The 18,793-nt window shown below is 47.4% G+C and overlaps 1 protein-coding gene and 1 long non-coding RNA gene across 3 annotated transcripts in view; both read left to right on the top strand.

The window, feature by feature from the left end:
* Positions 1-782: 782 nt before the first annotated feature.
* On the top strand, positions 783-8,417 carry tsc1b (TSC complex subunit 1b). 2 transcript variants are annotated; one of them, XM_061293694.1, is made up of 22 exons: positions 783-1,073; positions 2,312-2,525; positions 2,600-2,703; positions 2,769-2,921; positions 2,984-3,128; positions 3,206-3,360; positions 3,434-3,507; positions 3,574-3,752; positions 3,821-3,939; positions 4,008-4,173; positions 4,241-4,362; positions 4,423-4,510; positions 4,575-4,682; positions 4,787-5,420; positions 5,487-5,530; positions 5,599-5,765; positions 5,851-6,033; positions 6,108-6,218; positions 6,305-6,427; positions 6,506-6,708; positions 6,768-6,929; positions 7,015-8,417. In XM_061293694.1, the coding sequence occupies exons 2-22, from the start codon at positions 2,417-2,419 to the stop codon at positions 7,637-7,639; spliced, it is 3,774 nt and encodes a 1,257-aa protein (XP_061149678.1). In that variant the 5' UTR covers positions 783-1,073; positions 2,312-2,416; the 3' UTR covers positions 7,640-8,417. The 2 variants fall into 2 exon arrangements, with proteins under 2 accessions (XP_061149678.1, XP_061149679.1); XM_061293695.1 differs by having other exon boundaries at positions 7,018-8,417.
* A 133-nt stretch (positions 8,418-8,550) lies between these two features.
* LOC133163933 (uncharacterized) overlaps positions 8,551-18,793 on the top strand; it is a 65,259-nt gene continuing 55,016 nt past the window's right edge. Inside the window, exons 1-3 of the long non-coding RNA XR_009716473.1 lie at positions 8,551-8,647; positions 8,975-9,026; positions 12,335-12,445. This is a non-coding gene — a long non-coding RNA (uncharacterized LOC133163933). The remainder of the gene's footprint in view (positions 8,648-8,974; positions 9,027-12,334; positions 12,446-18,793) is intronic.

The raw sequence follows: 18,793 nt of genomic DNA on the forward strand, positions 1-18,793 counted from the left end.
CAAACTTTAATAGAGGCGGATGAGTCTGCTTGCAGATGCGTTTCAGGCATTTTTGTTTTTTGGAAATTGCTCATTTCAACTCTGAAATACAGTCACAAGTAGCTGCAGACAGAAGTTGGGTTTTCTTCTAAAACTGTTTTTAAAAAAATATATTTTTGCGTTGGACAATGTGATACTCAAATCTCCGTGCGGTTTAAATGGCAACAGGGTCACATGAGACCTATAGCACCTCCAAAGATACACACACCAAACCAGTCTGGGAGATATTTATTGACTTTTAATTCTATTTACTGGAGAATACAATATCATAATCAATGGTGACAGATTTCCTCACGAGCGCAATTCCTAAGCCATGGTTTGAATTATAAAGTGGCATAAATATAGCAATAATTATTATTATTATGATAAGAAGAATATATGGTCACGAGTACTAGCTCGTCAAATGCAATTACAAATTTAATAGTATATATTTTGGAAACGTGAAAGAATAAACGGCAATGTCAGATTGAGGCTCAAAACAACTACAAGTGCGACATCTTGTGGACAAGGTTGGTATTGTGCCTTTAACAGTGCATGACTGAAAACATAGTCTAAAGTCACAGAGTACCGTGTTTGTGCTTTGTTACTTCCCATCACTGCATATAAATTCAAAATATTCACAAAATTAATTTATTTGATGTCGGTTTGTTAAAGCAAATTCTTCACCGAACGACGTCATCAATGAAGTGTCTGCGCGTGCGCCGTCAACATGTGGGTCACGCGAAACCGCATCACACAAAGTTCAGACATCCGCCAAACGAGCCGATGGGACAAACAATCACGCGCTAGCAAAACAGTGAACATTCTTATAGAGCCCGGATTAAAATCACCTTGACTATTCTTTACTACAGTCAGCTATTTAATTCATAGTGATTCATAGAGAATGAGTTAGGCAGGTTTAGCGGAGAAGATTTCAGGGCGCTAACTTGTGGGATTAGTTTGCGTGCAGCCTTTCAGCGGAAGCCGATTGTTGTGGGATGGGCTGTGAGGTGTTCAAGATGGCGGCGCCCTGTGGAGTGAAGCTACTCTAACAGGTAAACAGCATCGATTATTCTCATCCAGACTCATTGTCCAAAAATAATCTCAACGCATTCACCTTGCGTTATGAACGGGTGATTGCACGGCTCGCTTTCCAATCATTTACTATGTCTGACAGGCAACATTAAATTCCGAACGAGTCCGGGACGCTGCTGCCAGCTAACGTTAGCGCTCGGCGGTGAGACCGACTTGTTTTTGTAAAGAGCCGCGATGATGGATTTTCTCCAGAGGTTGCCCATTCAAGCATTTCCTGGAACTTTCCCCCCGTGTGGTGTTGGGTTTGAGGCTGTGATCGCTTTGCGGTGTAACGGTAGCTACATATTTGGATAATCGGATGAAGTAAACCCAGCCCTGGCCATTGTTCTCTGCGAGTTGTTTACGCCAAGCAGCAGCAGGAGCAGCAGCAGCAGGAGCAGACATTGGTCAGTGCACACACGCGTACACGATTTGGGACATGAGAAAAACATGCAGACGAGCCTTATGCATTGCTCTCAAGATGAACGTCAATATTTTTAAGACTCTTGTTTGCTGCACCTCAGTCCGATTTTTCGCCTTGCGTCATTGCTGGGATATTTTAGGTGTCCTCGTGACAGGTGTTCCTCAATCTAAATGAGAGATGAAACTGTACGAGTGCTCATATATGGTGAAATATAATCGGATTATCACAGTTTTTTGAAAATAAACCGGTGCTCATTCTTGTCAACGACTAAATCATCTTGAGGTGATATAATGACATAAAAGTCTCCTGTTGTCAGCTCGTCTTCATTTATTTTGCCCTTGTCCGCTACCTATTGTTTGTACCCCTTTTACACAGTGCCCTCTTGTGTTCAAAGTGAGATACCGCACAACCGCACTGTCTTGTAGCAAGCTCCATTTGAATATACTTATTTTATTAAAAGCAAAAAAGCAGTGCTCCATATGAGATGTTTGTTCGGGAGGTTGTTGCTCACAGCTCGCACGGGGCCAAATGTAATCTGGAAGCCCCGGTGCCGCATAAAGGACCTTTTGTGTATTCCCGAGCATTCCCAGGCTGGCCGAGATCCCGGCGAGGGCGTCTGTTGTTGCTTTCACTGACCTGTTTCTGCTGCTTGCTTGCTTACACACCTCAAAGTGACCATGACAGTCATTTCCTTCCTTTCATACGTTCTCCGCCTGCTTGCTTGTAGTAAATACATTTACGCCTGCTTGTCTACAACCCGAATCTTCTTTTGACTCATTTGCCTTCATGATCCAGAGGCGCCTGGAGACTGAATTGGTGGGTGGCCCCAAGAGAGTCCTCCAGGCAGGAAGGAAGGAAGGACGTTAGAAGGACTCTGCTTCCACCAAGAACACTGCCACCATGGCGAGGGAGCAGCCGAGCACGGGGGACCTCCTCCCGCTCTTGGAGACCTCCGACCTCCACCAGCTAGAAGAGATCAGAGGCCTTATTAATGAGCAACTCAGCACGGGTATCGTCGGTTATTTATTTTTTAAATCCATCTGCTCGTATGTGGGTGGGTGAAAATGTGTCTCCCGTTTGCAGAACGAGGGTCCGTGCTGCTCAACGGGCTGGTGGACTACTTTTTAGAAACAAACTCCTCAGAGGCCATGCATATCCTCTGCGCAGTCCGAGAGCCGCACGACAAGGTGACAAAACGTCGACTATTCATTCGCGCAACTTCATTTGACCGCCTCCTACTTGGCCCTCACAGCACCTTCTGGACAAGATGAACGAGTGCATGACCAAACAGGCGTGTCGGCTGCCCACCCTCACCATGCTCGGCCACGTCATCCGCAAGCAGCCGTCCTGGATCCACAAGATTGCCCGATACCCTCTTCTGCTCTCGCTGCTCAAATGCCTAAAGGTAGACTTTTCTCCGAGTGGAAGTCCGAGCAGATTTCCAAAAAATCCGATTCCCTTTGGCAGACTGATACGGATGTGGTGGTGCTGATAACTGGCGTGCTGGTGCTGATCACGCTTCTTCCCATGATTCCTCAAGCGGGAAAACAACACCTGTGGGAGTACTTTGACATTTTTGGCCGCTTGGCATCCTGGAACCTCAAGAATCCCGGTGAGTGATTCCATTTCCATCTGGATGGCTTCTGCTTGCCACGTTGCTCTTGATGATTCTTTTTTTTTTCCATTCAGGTCACATTTCAGAGGTTTACTTGATCCACCTCCATGCCAGCGTCTATTCGCTCTTCCATCGTCTGTACGGCATGTACCCTTGCAACTTTGTGTCCTACCTGCGCTCGCACTATAGCATGAAGGAAAACATGGAAACATTTGAAGAAGTGGTCAAGGTGAGCCACGACCACAAATTTATTTCAAAATGTTTTTTTTTTTGGACATTCATCAAAATTGCTTTCTACTCAGCCAATGCTTGAACACGTCCGGATCCACCCTGAACTGGTGACGGGAACCAAGGATCATGAGCTTGACCCCACCAGGTAGGCTTCACAGCCATGTCCATCTCTTTGCGACGGAATCGTGATTTTTAATTTTTTTTGCTTCAGGTGGAAAAAGTATGAAATCCACGATATCGTCATTGAATGTGCCAAAGTGTCTCTGGACCCGAAGGAGGCCTCCTGTGAGGAAGGATATGCCACCATGCCTGAGAACTTCTACCCTCAAGTCCATCTGCGACCACAAGACTGCACTTCCAGCCCTTACACGGACCTCTACAGCAGCTATGGTTTGTTCGAAATTCTGATGACAAATTTGAAAAAAAAAAATCTGAACGCTTTGCCTTGTCGACAACAGGAAGCTCTTCATCCACTCCGTTCTCCACTCCACGGCAGCCGCTGCCTCCGCCCCTGTCTTTGCCCCCCCCCTCAGGGACACAGTCCAACAACCGTAGCCCACAGACCACCAAACGGCAGGTAAGATCTATTTTTTGGGGGGGATGCCAACCTAGAGGCTGTTCCCACATTTTTTTTAACCCCAACAGAACTCCAGCTGTGAAGCTAACGCCTCCAATGGCGGGAAGGACCCACTGTGGAGCCCCTCCTCTTTGTGTGGCATGGCCACGCCCCCTTCATCCAGGGGCATGTCGCCCAACTTTGAGCTCTCCCACAGTGCCTCACACCTTCCCAGCCGCTTCCACTGCACTTCCGGTGACTTCTCTGAGTTTGATTTGAAAGAAAACAATTTTCCTGATTTTTTTTTCTTTCTGGTGCCCAGGAGGGAAAGGAACATCTGCCTCCAGTACTCCAGCCACTTCATCACCGCCCCCCACCCTGTCGGATGACTTTCCCATCGTCTCCCTTCCGGCCAACACGGTCCCCTCCAGTCCACCCAGAAAAGTAAGCCACATACATAAATAGACTTGACCATATTCAAAAACAACACGTATGACTTTTCAGGAACGCAGACACGGCGACAGCGGGAAACCAACACTGGTGAGACAGGAACCCGTGAAAGACTCTGAGAAAAGCGGCCCGACCAACAGAGGTGTGTTCCCATGGAGCAAACTCGTACGTTGCCAAGTTTAGTCATGATGGACGCATTTGATTAGATGCCGCAGACGCGGCGAGCGTGTCCATGACGTTGACCGAGCTGTCGGTTTTCATGAAGAAACAAGAGTTGGAGCTTCAGCTGAGAACGGAAAAAGAAAAAGAGGAGGGTGAGAAGGCAATTATTTGTTTTTTCGGAGGATCACAAACCCCAAATGTGTGGGACGTTTGGCGCCTAATCCTACTTTTTCCCCCTCACTCTTCTCTTTCGTAGCGGCTATCACTGAGGAGCTGCTCAAGATCACAGAGGACAAGCAGGAGCTTTCAGGCTTGAGGGGATTCGACTCCCCTTTCTACCGCACCACCGAGACGCTGACCGGCTGTCAGACGCAAGACAAGATCGTCACCAACAGCCAAGCGGGCGGGGCCATCCTGGACCTACACCACGCGGTGTCTACGCCGGACAAAGCGGAGAATAACACCAGCGCCAGTGACGTTGGCAGCGAACAGGGAGGGGGAGACAGCCGGAGTTCAGCCGGCGGCCTCAATCAGTCCTGGCCCTTCCTGTCAGGTTTCACCCCTATCGATCACCACCTCCACCGGAGCCCCTCGGCCCCAGAAGAAGAAGCGGGGAAGTTTGCCATGTTCTCTCCAAGCCCCTGCGGCAAGACCCCGGCGCCGGTGCCGTACGAGGTGTTCTTTGACCTCGCTCTGCCCAGGGCGGCCTCGCTTTACATCCATCAGAAGACATCGGAGGCCGTCCACAAAGCGGCGCTGGAGAGCCTCTCGGGACGGGAAGAGGGGCTGGAGGACGGTGAGGAGGAGGGGCTTATGACCGCTTCACCACTGGAGGTGCTGGATCGCCTTGTTCAGCAGGGGAGCGACGCCCACGATAAAGTCCTCAAGAGGTCGGACTTTGTTTGCTTGAGAGATTTGTGTCGAGATGACGAGACAAACTTTGCTTTCGCCTCCAGGTTACCTTTGCCAAGTAAGTCAGCTGACTGGACGCACTTTGGAGGTAAATCGCTCTCCCACTCGCTCGCTTGAACAATGAAAGACAAAATGAGTTTCCGCCGCTCTCCTCAGGGTCGGCTCCATCCGACGAGCTCCACACGCTGCGCAGCCAGCTGCTCCTGCTGCACAACCAGCTGCTTTACGAGCGCTACAAGCGAGAGCAGCACGCCGTCCGCAACAGGCGCCTCCTGCGACGCATCATCAACTCCACCGCGCTGGAAGAGCAGAATAACGCCATGGTGGGTGCGCACCTGTCACGTCGTCCGGCTCGGGGACGAAATGAAACGTGCCCTTTTAGGATTTAGTTTGCGTACATTTCTGCAGAAGGACCAGCTGAACCTGCAGAGTGTGGACATCTCGTCCCTGAGGGAGAGTCTCCAGGTGGAGCAGCAGCGCTACAGGCAGCTGTGGGACGACCGCGAGACGGTGGTGACCCGTCTGCACAGTCAGATCCGACAGCTGCAGCAAGGGCGGGACGACTACTACACCAAGAACCAGGAGCTGCAGGTACATCGTGACGTTGTTGCGATTCAGATTTTTGTCTGATGATCTTTAGAATTTATTTTTGTTCATGTTTGCAGAGCAAGTTACAAGAGTGTCAGAAAAGGATGGGCGAATTAGAGGCGGAGCTTCAGGGGGCGAATAACAAAGTGTGTCACACTGGCCACCTGCTCAAACAGATGACCATCAAGGTAAACATTGTAGGCTTTGGGAAATGGCAATTTCAATTTAATTTTTGTTTTTTTTGGGGGGGGGGGGTGGGTCATGCATCCTTCAGTTACGCAACAGTGAGGGCACCCAGCAGCAAATGAGCTTCCTGAACAAACAGCTGCTGCTCCTTGGGGAGGCACACAAACTCTCCATGCAGGAACTGAAGTTTGCAGGCGCAGATAATACCAAGGTATGCTGCCAAGATGCCTTCTGAAACGATGAAAAGAATACTCACATGGCATTGATCGCCAATTCCTACCATGTGCAGCGACCCAGCAGCCACGAGGCCCAGATGCTGCAAGTGTCCTACAGGAAGGAGGTGGAGACTCTGAGACAGAACCTGCTGGTCCAGGGCCAGAAACTGGAGGCAGCGCATCAGAGAGCGGCTGAGCTGGAGACGCTCCTCTCCAAGAAGGAACACCTCATTGCAGAACAGAAGAAGTTTCTTGAGGATGTCAAATGTCAAGCAAAGTGAGTTCGTAAAGGGGTAACTTCTACTTTCTTTTATTTCACATCTTTTTCCACACCAGGGCAGAGCTGCAGGCCTCCGACAGCAGGTACCAGGCTCAGAAGAGAATCGCCCAGCTGCTGCAGACCGAAATCCTGCAACTGTACAGCAAAGTCGAGATGGAAGTTCCAGCTAGCTTGCCGCTGGGGCTGAAAGCTGACCGACACGCCCCTGCCCATTCCAGGTTTGTCAGTGTGGCTGTAATATGTATAATTAATTACAATATCAATTATTTTGATTTATTTAAAATCCCTCTTCCTCCTCCTCAGCAGCATCCTGGTGCCCGACGGACCAAGTAAAACTAGCACCAACGAGGAGATGGACGGTCGACCACCACGAGACTCCCACTGCGGCAACGGCAGCACTTTATTAGCAGGGCATCTCAAGGCGAGCAAATCTTCCAAGAGCACCGCCAACTCGGTCAACGGCAGCAAGCAGCGCGGCCCGTCTCTAATGGCGGACCTCCCCCTGTCCTGCCCCCGCACCAACTCGCTGGCAACGCTGACGGCATCCGACGCCCCCCTCACCGTGGGATCCTACCCCAGTGCCAAGAGCTTCCTCGGCATGAGGGCGCGCGAGCTCTTTCGCAACAAAAGCGAGAGTCAATGCGGCGAGGAGGAGGAAGAGGACGAGCAGCCGTTGAAGGCTGAGCCGCCCGCAGAGCCGCCGGGTCCTGGCGCCCGCCTCAGCCTGGCGCCCCCCCCGACTGCGACCCCGAGCCCGGCCGCTCCTCTCGCCCGACCTGCCAAGACTTCCTCGGAGTCCAAACAGCAGGTCCCCGGTCATGAAAGCCCCCGCAGGAAGATAGGGCGGGGCTCCTTGGGGACCGGGCGGCCCCGGCAGCAACAGCTTAAGATCATGGACTACAACGAAACGCATCATGAGCACAGTTAGGAAACGCGACATAGCCGCCGGCAAGTCCAAAGCTAACGTTTTAAAGGATTTACAAATAGGTCAAAGTAATTGGTCAGCAACTCTTTGAAAGTCAGTATTATTTGCTCCATTCCTCTGAGTGGACAACAGGATACTCCCCTTACTTTTTTGTTTTCTTAAATCAATTCATCCACAAGAAAAAAACTATACATCGGCACCAGAGATTCCGAACGTGAACTCGGTTGCGACGATGACGCTTTGAGAAAACATGAGCAAACTGTGAGCTGGAAAATTTGCAAAGTGTTTGAAATGAATGACTATTTATGCCTTTTTTTTTAAACAAACAGCAGCACATTGGGACCTGTTTTTACTCTTTTATTTATCCATTCATCACGGATGCTCACACAAATTGGATTAAAGATGACACAATAAACAGCTTGGTAAGCTAAGCATTGCTCCATCATATTCTTCATATTTAGTGTGACAAAATGCGCATTCTGTTCCTCCCCTCTCACTTTGGCACCAAAGCGCTGCACAAATAACTTCTTTCTGGATCCTGTTGTCCACCAGGATCTGCTGTCACGTTCTTCTGCCGCGCTATCATTAGCATGTTCAACAATCCACTTTAATTGCCAACCGTAGTCTATACAGCAGCCTAAAACAGAAGGTACAATCTGCACAAACTGAAGAAAGCAGGACTCTCCAATGGGTGACATGGCAAAAAACAAGAAGTTCCTAAAGCAGTGGCTTGTGTTTAACTGTGAACAATAAAGGTCGTCTTCAATGTTTTGCACTACAATATTGACTCTTTTGTCCTTATGCTCATTAGGTGCACCTGCGACACTCTTCTGCCGTATAAACAAATGAAAAATATTTTAGTAAGACATCCATCCATTGGCTGGAGACCAAACGTCCAGCCAATCACAGGGCACTAGCACTGGCAGGTAGCCACAATCTGTCATAATGACATTTGGGGCAAGTTTTGGAAGTGTTTGAGGAGAACAAACAAACTCCTCACGAAGGCCAAAGGTGAGATTTGAAGCTCCAAAACGTGTAAATACTGGTTTATAGGTCACCCAATTGGTAAATAAGACAATGTTTAACCGGCTTTACTAGGTTTTGTTTACATTTCTGACAAGGATTCAACCGTGACAGTACGGCACTTGATTTGACGTACCTCTGTGTTTACAAAAAAATGCGGAGGGATTATATACAATGCAGATTCTCTAAAATGTCAGAAATCATATATTTGGAAGACACTAGACCATTTGTTTTTCGAGAGGAAATTTCCAGTGGCATTTTTTATTTCACTGTCCTCCTCCCACGTTAACGCTTGTTGTTTTTCCTTATGTCCAGCAGAGGGCACTGTAGCTCCAATAATCATGGACTGGATTGACCGGCTCAACAGGTTAGACCATTTAAGTATTATATATATATGATGATGTTGATCTCATAATTATTGATAATTATATAAATCTGCATTGATACTAAAATGAATATTCAACATGATTAATTGTATTAATAGGCCGTAATTGTACCTCTGACCCCTGTGCAAAAAAAACCACACACCAGTAATAGGTCAGAAAAGAAAGATAAAAAAGCAGTTATATTTCAATTAAAACATTCCATCTTCAAATATGATCTAGTATATGCGTTGGTGTGTTTTCCCTTCTCTTGCTTTCCCCATTTTCTTCATTAACATCATTATTTTTTTTTAAACCAAGCTCCCAAATCCCAATTAGGCCTCATTCTGCTATTGAGATGAAATATAAATATTTTTTTCTGTGAGCACAACCAAGTATGATTACTTTATCAAACGCCTGCATATGTGTTTTATGAGAGTCCAAAAAAGTGCTATGATTAATTTACCAGCATTCCACCAGGTCAAGAAAATTGATGCAGGATAATTGGGCACATAGGGAATCCGTGGCAATTTGTGCTTTCAGACACGACTTGAGAAATTAGATGTCAGTGCAAATGTGAAATTGCTCCTCACTGTTCTCAAAGATTCCATGAAAATTTAAATATAAATCTTAAGTACTGCCAGCAAAGGGATTTTTTTCCTTTTTAGTGAGTGCCAACTTGAAATGAAGCCCTGTGAAAATGATCTGAATGAAATGAAAATACGCTTATATGAGGTGTTGAAAAAGACATCCAACTTGTGTAAAGTTGGGGATGAGCTACACGGAGGGCGTCGCTGGTAAAACCCTAATGCGAGAATTCATCCCATTCTTTTTGACAGCGAGGAAAGTTTTGAATTCCTCTGAAGATGTGTGATTATATTATGGAATATTCTGTATGTACACCTTTGCTGCAAAATATAAATCAGGCGTCCCGATGTAACCTACTTTTTCTTCCTCGCTGTGTAGAAGTTACATGATTAGGAATTAGTTACATAAGCTTAAATAATTAATATGACAGAATATTTTTGTTAGGTTCAGGAGGTTATCGAGTAGCAAATTTTCTTGACATTGTTGGAATTTTCTTTTTTACCATCCATGGCTGTGGTCAACCATTAAAATGATCCTAATCTATCTTTAATTAAAAATATTACTGGCAATTAATAAATCATCAGAGTTGTATACGAACGCAAGCTCAAGTTAAAGTGATCCCCTCCAACATGCCGCGTATTGAAATGTTTGTTTTTATTCCTCACGGGCAGCCGGCGCAAAAAAAGAAAATGCTAAACGGGAATATTTGTGGTAAGCATACTACATACTGACGCGCTGGAAAACGGCTTCATTTGTCCTCATTAAAAGCTTAAAAGTTCATGAATAAATAATCATTGGAGCAAAACACACACTTTCTCCCATTTTTAATCTTCAGGCTCGTACAAAACATGAAGAGTGAAGAAAAAAAAAATTGCGTATAAATGCTGTTTAGAAAAACCGTCTGACCGACCTCCCTCCTTTTTCATTTTGATGTGACGGCCTTGAACCTATAAGATCGGGTCTTACGTTAGCCGTCGGCATTGGAGGGAGGGGTTGAGCGCTTGAGGAGGTGGGGGAAGAAGAAGAAAAAAAAAAATTACAAAAAACAATTGGACCTCCGAGAGTCAACTGAATGCATTTAAGTGAAGATGATGAGAGTGCCTCTCTCTTGAGTAAGCAAAATTCAAAGTTAAAGCGAGAAGAAAAGACGCAAGCTGGAGAGGCGAGCGTGCACAGTGCGTTCCCAGCGGTTTAATTATTTTAATTATCTCTCCTCTTTCAGCTTTTCCCCCAAAAAATAAATAAATAAAAAAAGAGGCCATTAAAGGATGCCCGTTTGGGTTAATGTGATTAAAAAAACAAGATGGAGGAAAAGATGAAAGGCTGCAGATGTCAGTGCTAATCAGGGAGTTAAAACTGCTATTTGTGAACTGGGCCGCTTGTTCAAGCGGATGCAGCAGTGTGATTGTTTTTCTTTTTTTTTTTTTTTCTCTTCTTCCCTTTAAATGCTGTATCCTCACTTCAGGAACACCGCATATCAGCGGACTGTAAAGATAAACTCCCCCTCAAGCTCACCGCCATGTTAGATTGTCACAATGTAAAGCGGAAAAGGGAATTTTAAGTGCAGTCGACGTGATGAGCGTGAATTGAAAGTTTTTTTTTTTTTCTTTTTGTGTTTTCTCAGTAGCAGGGTTGAATCGAAACCACAATAGATTTCCACTAATGTTTACAATGGACCGCAGTGGAAAAAAAAAAAAAAAAAAAAATCATTGCTCAACATAATTAAAAAGAGACGATGTAAATATTTCATTACATTTTAAAAATTGAAAAAGTTTTGTGAAAATGCCACACAGACTGTTCATTTTGGCCAAATGAATATTTTGGTCGTCTATGGTTGTTGCAACTTTATTTAAAGAGTAAATGATTATTATTATTTTTGCCCAATTTAGATCAGCCACAATTTCTAAGTCCGGTCCCTGTAGTATATGCACGGGCAGGAAAAACCTTCCTGTCACGGGCTGAAGCGGCCATGTGGCAGGCGCAAGGCGACGCTGTCAGCCGCCATAATATGCAGCAGCTTGCTCAACTTCTGCAGAACTTGACATTTGTTCAGGCACAAAACCAGCACAGGTGTTGAACTGCTCCGTGGCGAGAGGCGGGGCTGGAGGGAGGAGGAGGGTGGACACCCCCCTCCCGTCCAACAACAAAGATTTACTTTCAAACTAAATCAAGCAGAAGGAATGTCCTAAGTGTGTGGAGAGATGGACGGGAGGCCATGCAATATTAAAGCGGCGTGTCTGGCGATGCCAAGCGTGCCAGCCACTCCTCTCCCGCCCGCCCTCCCGGCTTCCCGGCCATCGGCTCTTCCCTCAAGGTGACACTTCAAAGCGGGCGCGCAGACGCGGCAGGCCTAGCTGTCGGCATGAAGCCAGCGCCCCCCCCTTCCCTCCTTGTAGCCGTCACCCATACCCCCCCCCTCACCCTCCTATCAATACCACCTCAAAGCCACACAGTCGCTATCCCCGCTGGGCCCAGGTCAGCGGAGAAATCCGCCTCGGCAGCCCCTGTCAAAAAAAAAAAAAAAATTAAAAGCGGCACCCCGCTGGCTTAATTAACAAGGGGCCGTTCCTAATGCGAAGCTTTTGAATGCTTCCCGTCCTGTCGGGTGAGTTGCGAGGCCTCCGCACGAGGCAGGCTGGCAGGCGGGGGTTGAAATCATTTGAATTCCGATGATTGGGTCGCACATGCATTATTCCGTGTTGTGTATTGTTTTTGTGTGTTGCAGCGTAGCCGCCTGTCTGCCCGGGTGTTCCTTGCGAGATGTCTCTCTTCCGCAGATGATTGGAGAGACTTGAACCAAACAATGCGGCTCTGCTTTCCTCGGCCTGTCTGACAGGTGGGTTATGAAAACACCCCGATGTGTACACACACACACACACACACGCACGCCTACGGGCTCCGCATCATCCGGTTCTTGTAATCACCTCCGAAAACCCGCCGGGAGGGTTTTACGTGGCGTGATCGATATTTGCCGATGTGTCTGCCCGCATCAACCTCAAATGAAAGCGGATAGCGGGAGACAAGGTGGCGCTGGCAGGTCGTAGCGGGGTGCGCCGCCCCGACGTTTGATGTCTGCCAAAGCGCTCATCAGTGTGTGGAGGCGGCCTCGTGTCGGCACGCCGGGTCACCGCGAGCTCACCCCGAGTAGCACGCGGCTGATTGTCTCTCTGTCAGGGTGAGCGGGGTTGTTGTTTTTCCCGAGGTGAGACGAGGGATCCTGTCCGACGAGCCGGGCTGCGTTTTTTTTTAATAGGGCCTCAGCTCTGGCACCTGGCAGGCCCGCTTGCGTCTCGCCCCACCTCCCCCCCCCTCATCCCCGCTGTCCTGAACTTGTGTTGTTAGGCTATTTTTTGATTCGCTCCGCTTCGTCCTTCGCATCCCAAACGGACGAAGGGGCAACAAGTGCACTTTAACAACTTTTATTTCCCAAAGTGACCAATCGCCACCTGCGCCGCAACGTAGACCCGCTCTTAGCCGGTCTAAATTGTTTCCAAATCTAATCAGCATCGACCAGTTGAGTCCCCGCCGAGTTCAGGTATTTTAGAAACCGAACCGACCGCCGCGCTGCTAAATCAATACGACGCGCGGTAACGTTTTACAGGAGGAGTCTCGGCCACGAGGACATTATGGCATTTAGGGCAAAGAGCTGGTTAGCTGACACGCTGCTATAATTAGGTGGTGATAAATAAAAAAGGCGATGGGGAGTAGTGAGGCTGCGTTTCAACCGTGGCCATTAGAGAAACCACATAGGATGCTTAGAATGGAGGGGGAAAAAAAAAAGTCACCTGTCTGCCTGGAAACACACACACATTCTCTTTTTTTCTAGCTCACATTTTTCTAGTGTCCTACTTACAAAGTCGGTGTCAAATCCCGCAATCCTGACCCTTTGTAAAATAAAATAAAAAAACGAACATCATACATCTTCTGCTAATCAAGGTCAGGTCCAGAGCGGAACCTCCCACGACGCTCCAGTAATCACCTCCATTAAAATTTCAATTTATTTTAGCTTTGCAAAAGCTACACGAGGCCTTTTGCTCTCTATTGAGACAATATTTTCCCCCTTGTCGAATTGGGTAAAAGCGTCTGTTTCATCCGCGGCGCCCTACCTGCTGTTCATCTTGGCGACAGGCAACTCGCGGCGGCGCCCCGTAATGAGTCAGGCGTCGGCTTTTAATAAGCAGAGCTTTATCCCTCCGTGATTTGCATCCGTGTCGGACACGAGGCGTAAAGCGGCCTGATTGATTCATGGCTCTTCCCGTACCGCGGCGAGGGAGGGGAGGGAAAGACGGAGGAGGAAGGCCGTAGATTTATTAGCAAGCTCGGCGACAAAAGCAAGGAAGAGAGCGTGCATATGTTAATCCGCTGGCTGAACGATGATCAAAGAGTGGAACAAGCTGAGCTTCGACGATCGCCTCGGGGCAAATGATGCTCTCCAAGCAGCTGGGAAAGTGTGCGGATGAGGAGTAAACACAGAGCGGGGGAAAAAAAATAAAAAATCAATCCACCGGGTTCGGCCCGTGGCGCGGTATCACATTCAAGTCTGGAGGAATTCTGATAGCCACTGGCTGATTATTTTTTTTTTGATTGAATCGGAATTAACGGTCACCAAATCGATGACGGTAATCGCAGTTTTCTGACGTTTGGCCTTTTTGGCCATTCTGGACAAAATTAACAGTTACCGTATTTTCCGGGCTATAAGGCGCACCGGACTATAAGGCGCACCTTCAATGAATGGCCCATTTTAAAACTTTGTCCTTATATAGGGCGCACTAGACTATAAGGCGCACCCTTAATGCATCATGTCAGATTTTTAATCCAAATCATTCTCCATTTTATCTTTTTTATTTCAACTTCAGACGCAACAAATTACTTTATAATCACAAAATAATGGTCCATAGTCTTTTTGATTCATGATTCATAGTCTTCAGCGGGCCACTTATGATTGATTTCATGACACAATGCTTCGGGCCAGTTTAAATTTAGGAATTTGGTCCATATATAAGGCGCACTGGACTATAAGGCGCACTGTCGGCTTTTCAGAAAATTTTAGGTTTTTAGGTGCGCCTTATAGTCCGGAAAATACGGTACATTGTATTCAATCTTAAGAGTTTTATTCCAAAGTTAAAAAAACATCTGTTTTCTCACATGATTGACTTTTTTGTGTGGAAAACGCCGCCCGCACGGGTCCTCGTTTGTTCTCCATCCGTTCGCCGCCGACTGACCCAAAGTATCCCCCCCCCAAGGCGTCTACCTGAGGTGGCAGCCGAGGGAATTTGGGGCTTAGCGGCGATCCCGTCCGTCCCCGTGGCTCATTTGTAGTGGTGAAATTGAAAATCGACATCACGCGATTCCGCCCCGCATGTCAACATGTGAAAAATGTGGCAAGACAAGGCGGCTGTCTTTGATCAAAACAGCCAAGCCTCCTTGTCACCATGCAAAATAGCGGGCAAAAACATCATCTGTCACCATTCCGCTGATTACCAATTCACGTCTTTGTTTTTGCGCTAGCTCAATAATTACAACGACTTAGCTCTTTACCCTCAGGCTTTGGCAGCTTTTGACTTCCTCTACTTCAGTAGCCGATTGTTTTTCTGATTAGTCACTTTGTTTAATCTACTAACGATGGCATCCCCTCAGGCTAAACGCCTGATTCGGCTTCCCGGTTTATTTATTCATTTGTACTCTTGACGTGTTAATCTGCATAAATGGCGCGGCGCTCCATCAGGACCCCAGCGGGTCTCGCCCGCACCTGTCAATTACGACAAATCCGAGACAGCGGGAATCGGCCGCCCCGGACTCTGCACCTTGATGGAGGTGGAAGCCGGCCCGTCAATCCGCCGGGATGACGTGCCGTCGTTGAGATTCAGCCTTTTATCGCCGCCCGCGGTCCGCAAAGATAATTGAAAGCAACGGCTGCTAATTGAGATTGATTGAGAATATTCAGCGCTGCATATAAATAGACAACGAGGGGTGATACTTTGTCATTTGTCAAAAAAAAAAAAAATCCTAACTTGTGTGTTTGAGTGAAAGACAAAAACGTCTTACAAATATTTTTTGGACTTAAAATGATTTCAAAATATTTTAAACCAGTATTGTGCCCTATATAACCCAATTTAAAAAAAAAAAAATAAATCGAAATATTTTAAACCAATATGTATTGAGCACTATATAATCTAATTTAAAAAGTATTTTAAGAGGTTAAGTTAAAAATAAACCAACATACGTTTGCATAAGCGTGCACCCCCCTCTTGTAATTGACGCCGTACTGCTCGAGTTCAAAGTTGCGCAACCTTAGGAGCGTTCCACATTAGACATTCCACTCTGTCTCATTTGTCTTTGCCCGGGCTGCGCCCTTTTATTTCGGCATCTGTCGTCATTTTTCTTCTCTTCCTGTAAAACTGCTTGCATAGTCGCTGAGCCTTATTTTACCCGTCGACCAGCTCAGCAGAAAAGACCATTGTTATGTACACGAGTGGGGCGAGGAAAGGAAAAAAAAAAAAAAAAAATCATCCTAACTACAGTAAGTTGCTTCAAAGTGCACCAAAATTCAAACAAGCCTGACCGGCAAACCTTTTGAGCTTGACACCGGAATCCATTAGCTTTATCCTCCGTCAAATAAATAGCCGGACAGTTGCAGCCTTCTCCATTCCAGCGGCGCAGAGCGTTTAGCCCCGGACAAGTCTTCGCGTTCGGGATGCAAATCAAACCAACGGGCAAATATCAACACGCTTGATCAAAAATGCATGGAGGTTGTTGTACAGCGCTCGCTCCCCCCCCCCCAGATGCTAGCAAGTTAGCGCTCATTACTCGCGCTGTGATAAAGCGCGCCGACTTTGCCGTCAACGAAAGCAACGCGTCGGGCTCGTCTAATAACGTCGACCGCCTTCTTGCCAGCGATTCATTTGCTCTGCCGGAAATATTGTTGCTGGCTCCAGCAATTAATTGTCTCTCGTCTGCGGAGTTAAAAAAAATCCCTGACATCAAGTCGGGATGTTTTATTCATTCTGAGATTTAATTTATAGACAAGTTTGGTTGCGCCACGCTAACAACCCCCATAGCACATTCGAAAATAATTTGTCGAGTCCTTGGCTGGTGCACTGCGGCTTATACGATCAGTTTAAAGCAGTTTGGCATCTCGAATCTTTCCGTCACCTGCGTAGCGGCAATTGAACGAGACACGCCAAACAGCTGTTTGGCTCCCAGCGACCTGAAGAATAAAGATGACGACACGGCAGCTGTCGAACTCCACAAAGCCAAAACACGAGCCTTTAAATTGTCATGGCGGCTTCATGGCAAGGAGCAGCTTTTCTCCGTTGATGTTTTCGTGGCATTTCAGAAAAGGAAGTCGACATTTTCTGTTCAATTTTTTTGTGTCAGTCCAATTTAGGGATTCATCACTATTTATCATTGTCAAAAATTTATATTTGACCCAAAAATGCTGAATTTCACCCCCGTTGTTTCATCCAGATAAAAGGATGATCCAAGCATATTTCAACGAGGGCAGTGCCCCTGTTGTCCCCCCCTCTAACTCCACCACTGTCCCTAAATAGATCATGCACCTGTTGCCATTAATTCAAAAATAGGACGATTACGCTAATAATTTGTTGACCTACGCTATTAAAAGACGAGAACTACTAAAGTCAAAGTCAAAGTCAGCTTTATTGTCAATCTCTCCACATGTCACAACACACAAAGAGACCGAAATTACGTTTTTCTCTATCCCACGGTGACGAGACACATAACACGATAGACATACAAGTACGCGACACAATATAAAAACAAGAAGGCAAAAATTCAAACAATCAATAGTAAGAGTGATGAATAAATAATAAACACAATAAATAAGAGGAGCAAAACGGAGCCAGCAAGCATAGCGCAAAAGTAAAAAACATCATAAACAAAAAGGCACAAACAATAAATAATGAGAGTAATAATAAATAATAAATCAACAGATAACACAACAAATAAGAGCCAGTGTGCATACCGACAGTACAGACAGTAAAAGTACAGGACGCTACGCAGAACGGGGGAGCGAGTTCAGGATCCTAACAGCCTGGAGTATGAAGCTGTTTGAGAGTCTGGTGGTGCGGGAGCGCAGGCTTCTGTACCTCTTCCTACATTCCTATGACACGTCGCATTAGGACCTACGACCTTTGAAATGTTCTCCATGCAGATGAGGGGACCATTAGCAATTCAGGAAGAAGGGGGGGGGGGAATCACTTTTCAATGGGGGTTAATGCTGGTGGCAGTGAACCGACGTCAACAGCTGTTCTCAAACAAGCCCCTTTGATGACTCATTGACAAGCGGACGCTCCCGATTGCCGCGTGGGATAACCGGGGGAGCGTCGGCATCTGCGCTCGGCGATCACGCTCCCTTCTCGGCGGCTCCCGTCTGCCAGAAGGTGATGAAATACCTCCGGTGTTAATGGATGTGAGAGCAAGCGTGACCCTCTCCAAAGAGCAGCTTCTCTCTCGCCATTAGAAGAAAAAAAAAATGTCTTTGCTTTGGTCCGGATCAGAGCCGGATCTCCTCCTGCCACTGGGACTTGCCAGACAAAGGTAATTGCTCACCTCGCCTCCCCGTCAGGACTCGGGGGAGTGCTTGTAGAGGACACGCGTTTTGAAATGGAAGGAAAAAAAAACACACACACAGACAAGTCATGATTAGGTTATTAGCACCGAGCCGGCTAATTATCTTGTTGGACTGTCAAGCGTGCGCGAGCCGCCGCGTGGCGAGGTGTGCAGAGGTGAAGCGTTGGGAAGCTTCAGCTCGCCTCCTTCCCCAGGCCGGGCCGCAGGGGTGGCTCCCTCGCCCGGGCTCTTTCCCTGCGGCGCCCCCCCTCCCTCCCTCCCCGAGCCTGCTGTTCAGGTCCCGGTGACATCTGCTCGTGGCATGCCTCGTCCTCCTCAGAGGCCAAAGTCCCCCCCCTTCCCCGCACGTCTCCCCGTGCAGATGTTGCGGTCCCTGGGTCCTGCCCGCGTGGAGAGCGGCAAGCGTGTTTGATGTGTGATGAAACAGAATCGGGCGAGCCACTCGGGGGCTCGGGGAGCAAAAGAGGTGAGGGAAGGATGGCGGGAAAGAAAGAAGGGGGGGGGGGGGTGAGCTACAGCAGGGAAGGGACGTTGGGATGAGGCCCGGGCTTGCACGCTGGAGGCTGCAAAGCTCACGTGCTAATGGTCCCAG

Source organism: Syngnathus typhle, linkage group LG12 (assembly GCF_033458585.1).
Source record: "Syngnathus typhle isolate RoL2023-S1 ecotype Sweden linkage group LG12, RoL_Styp_1.0, whole genome shotgun sequence".
NCBI classification, from domain to species: domain Eukaryota; kingdom Metazoa; phylum Chordata; class Actinopteri; order Syngnathiformes; family Syngnathidae; genus Syngnathus; species Syngnathus typhle.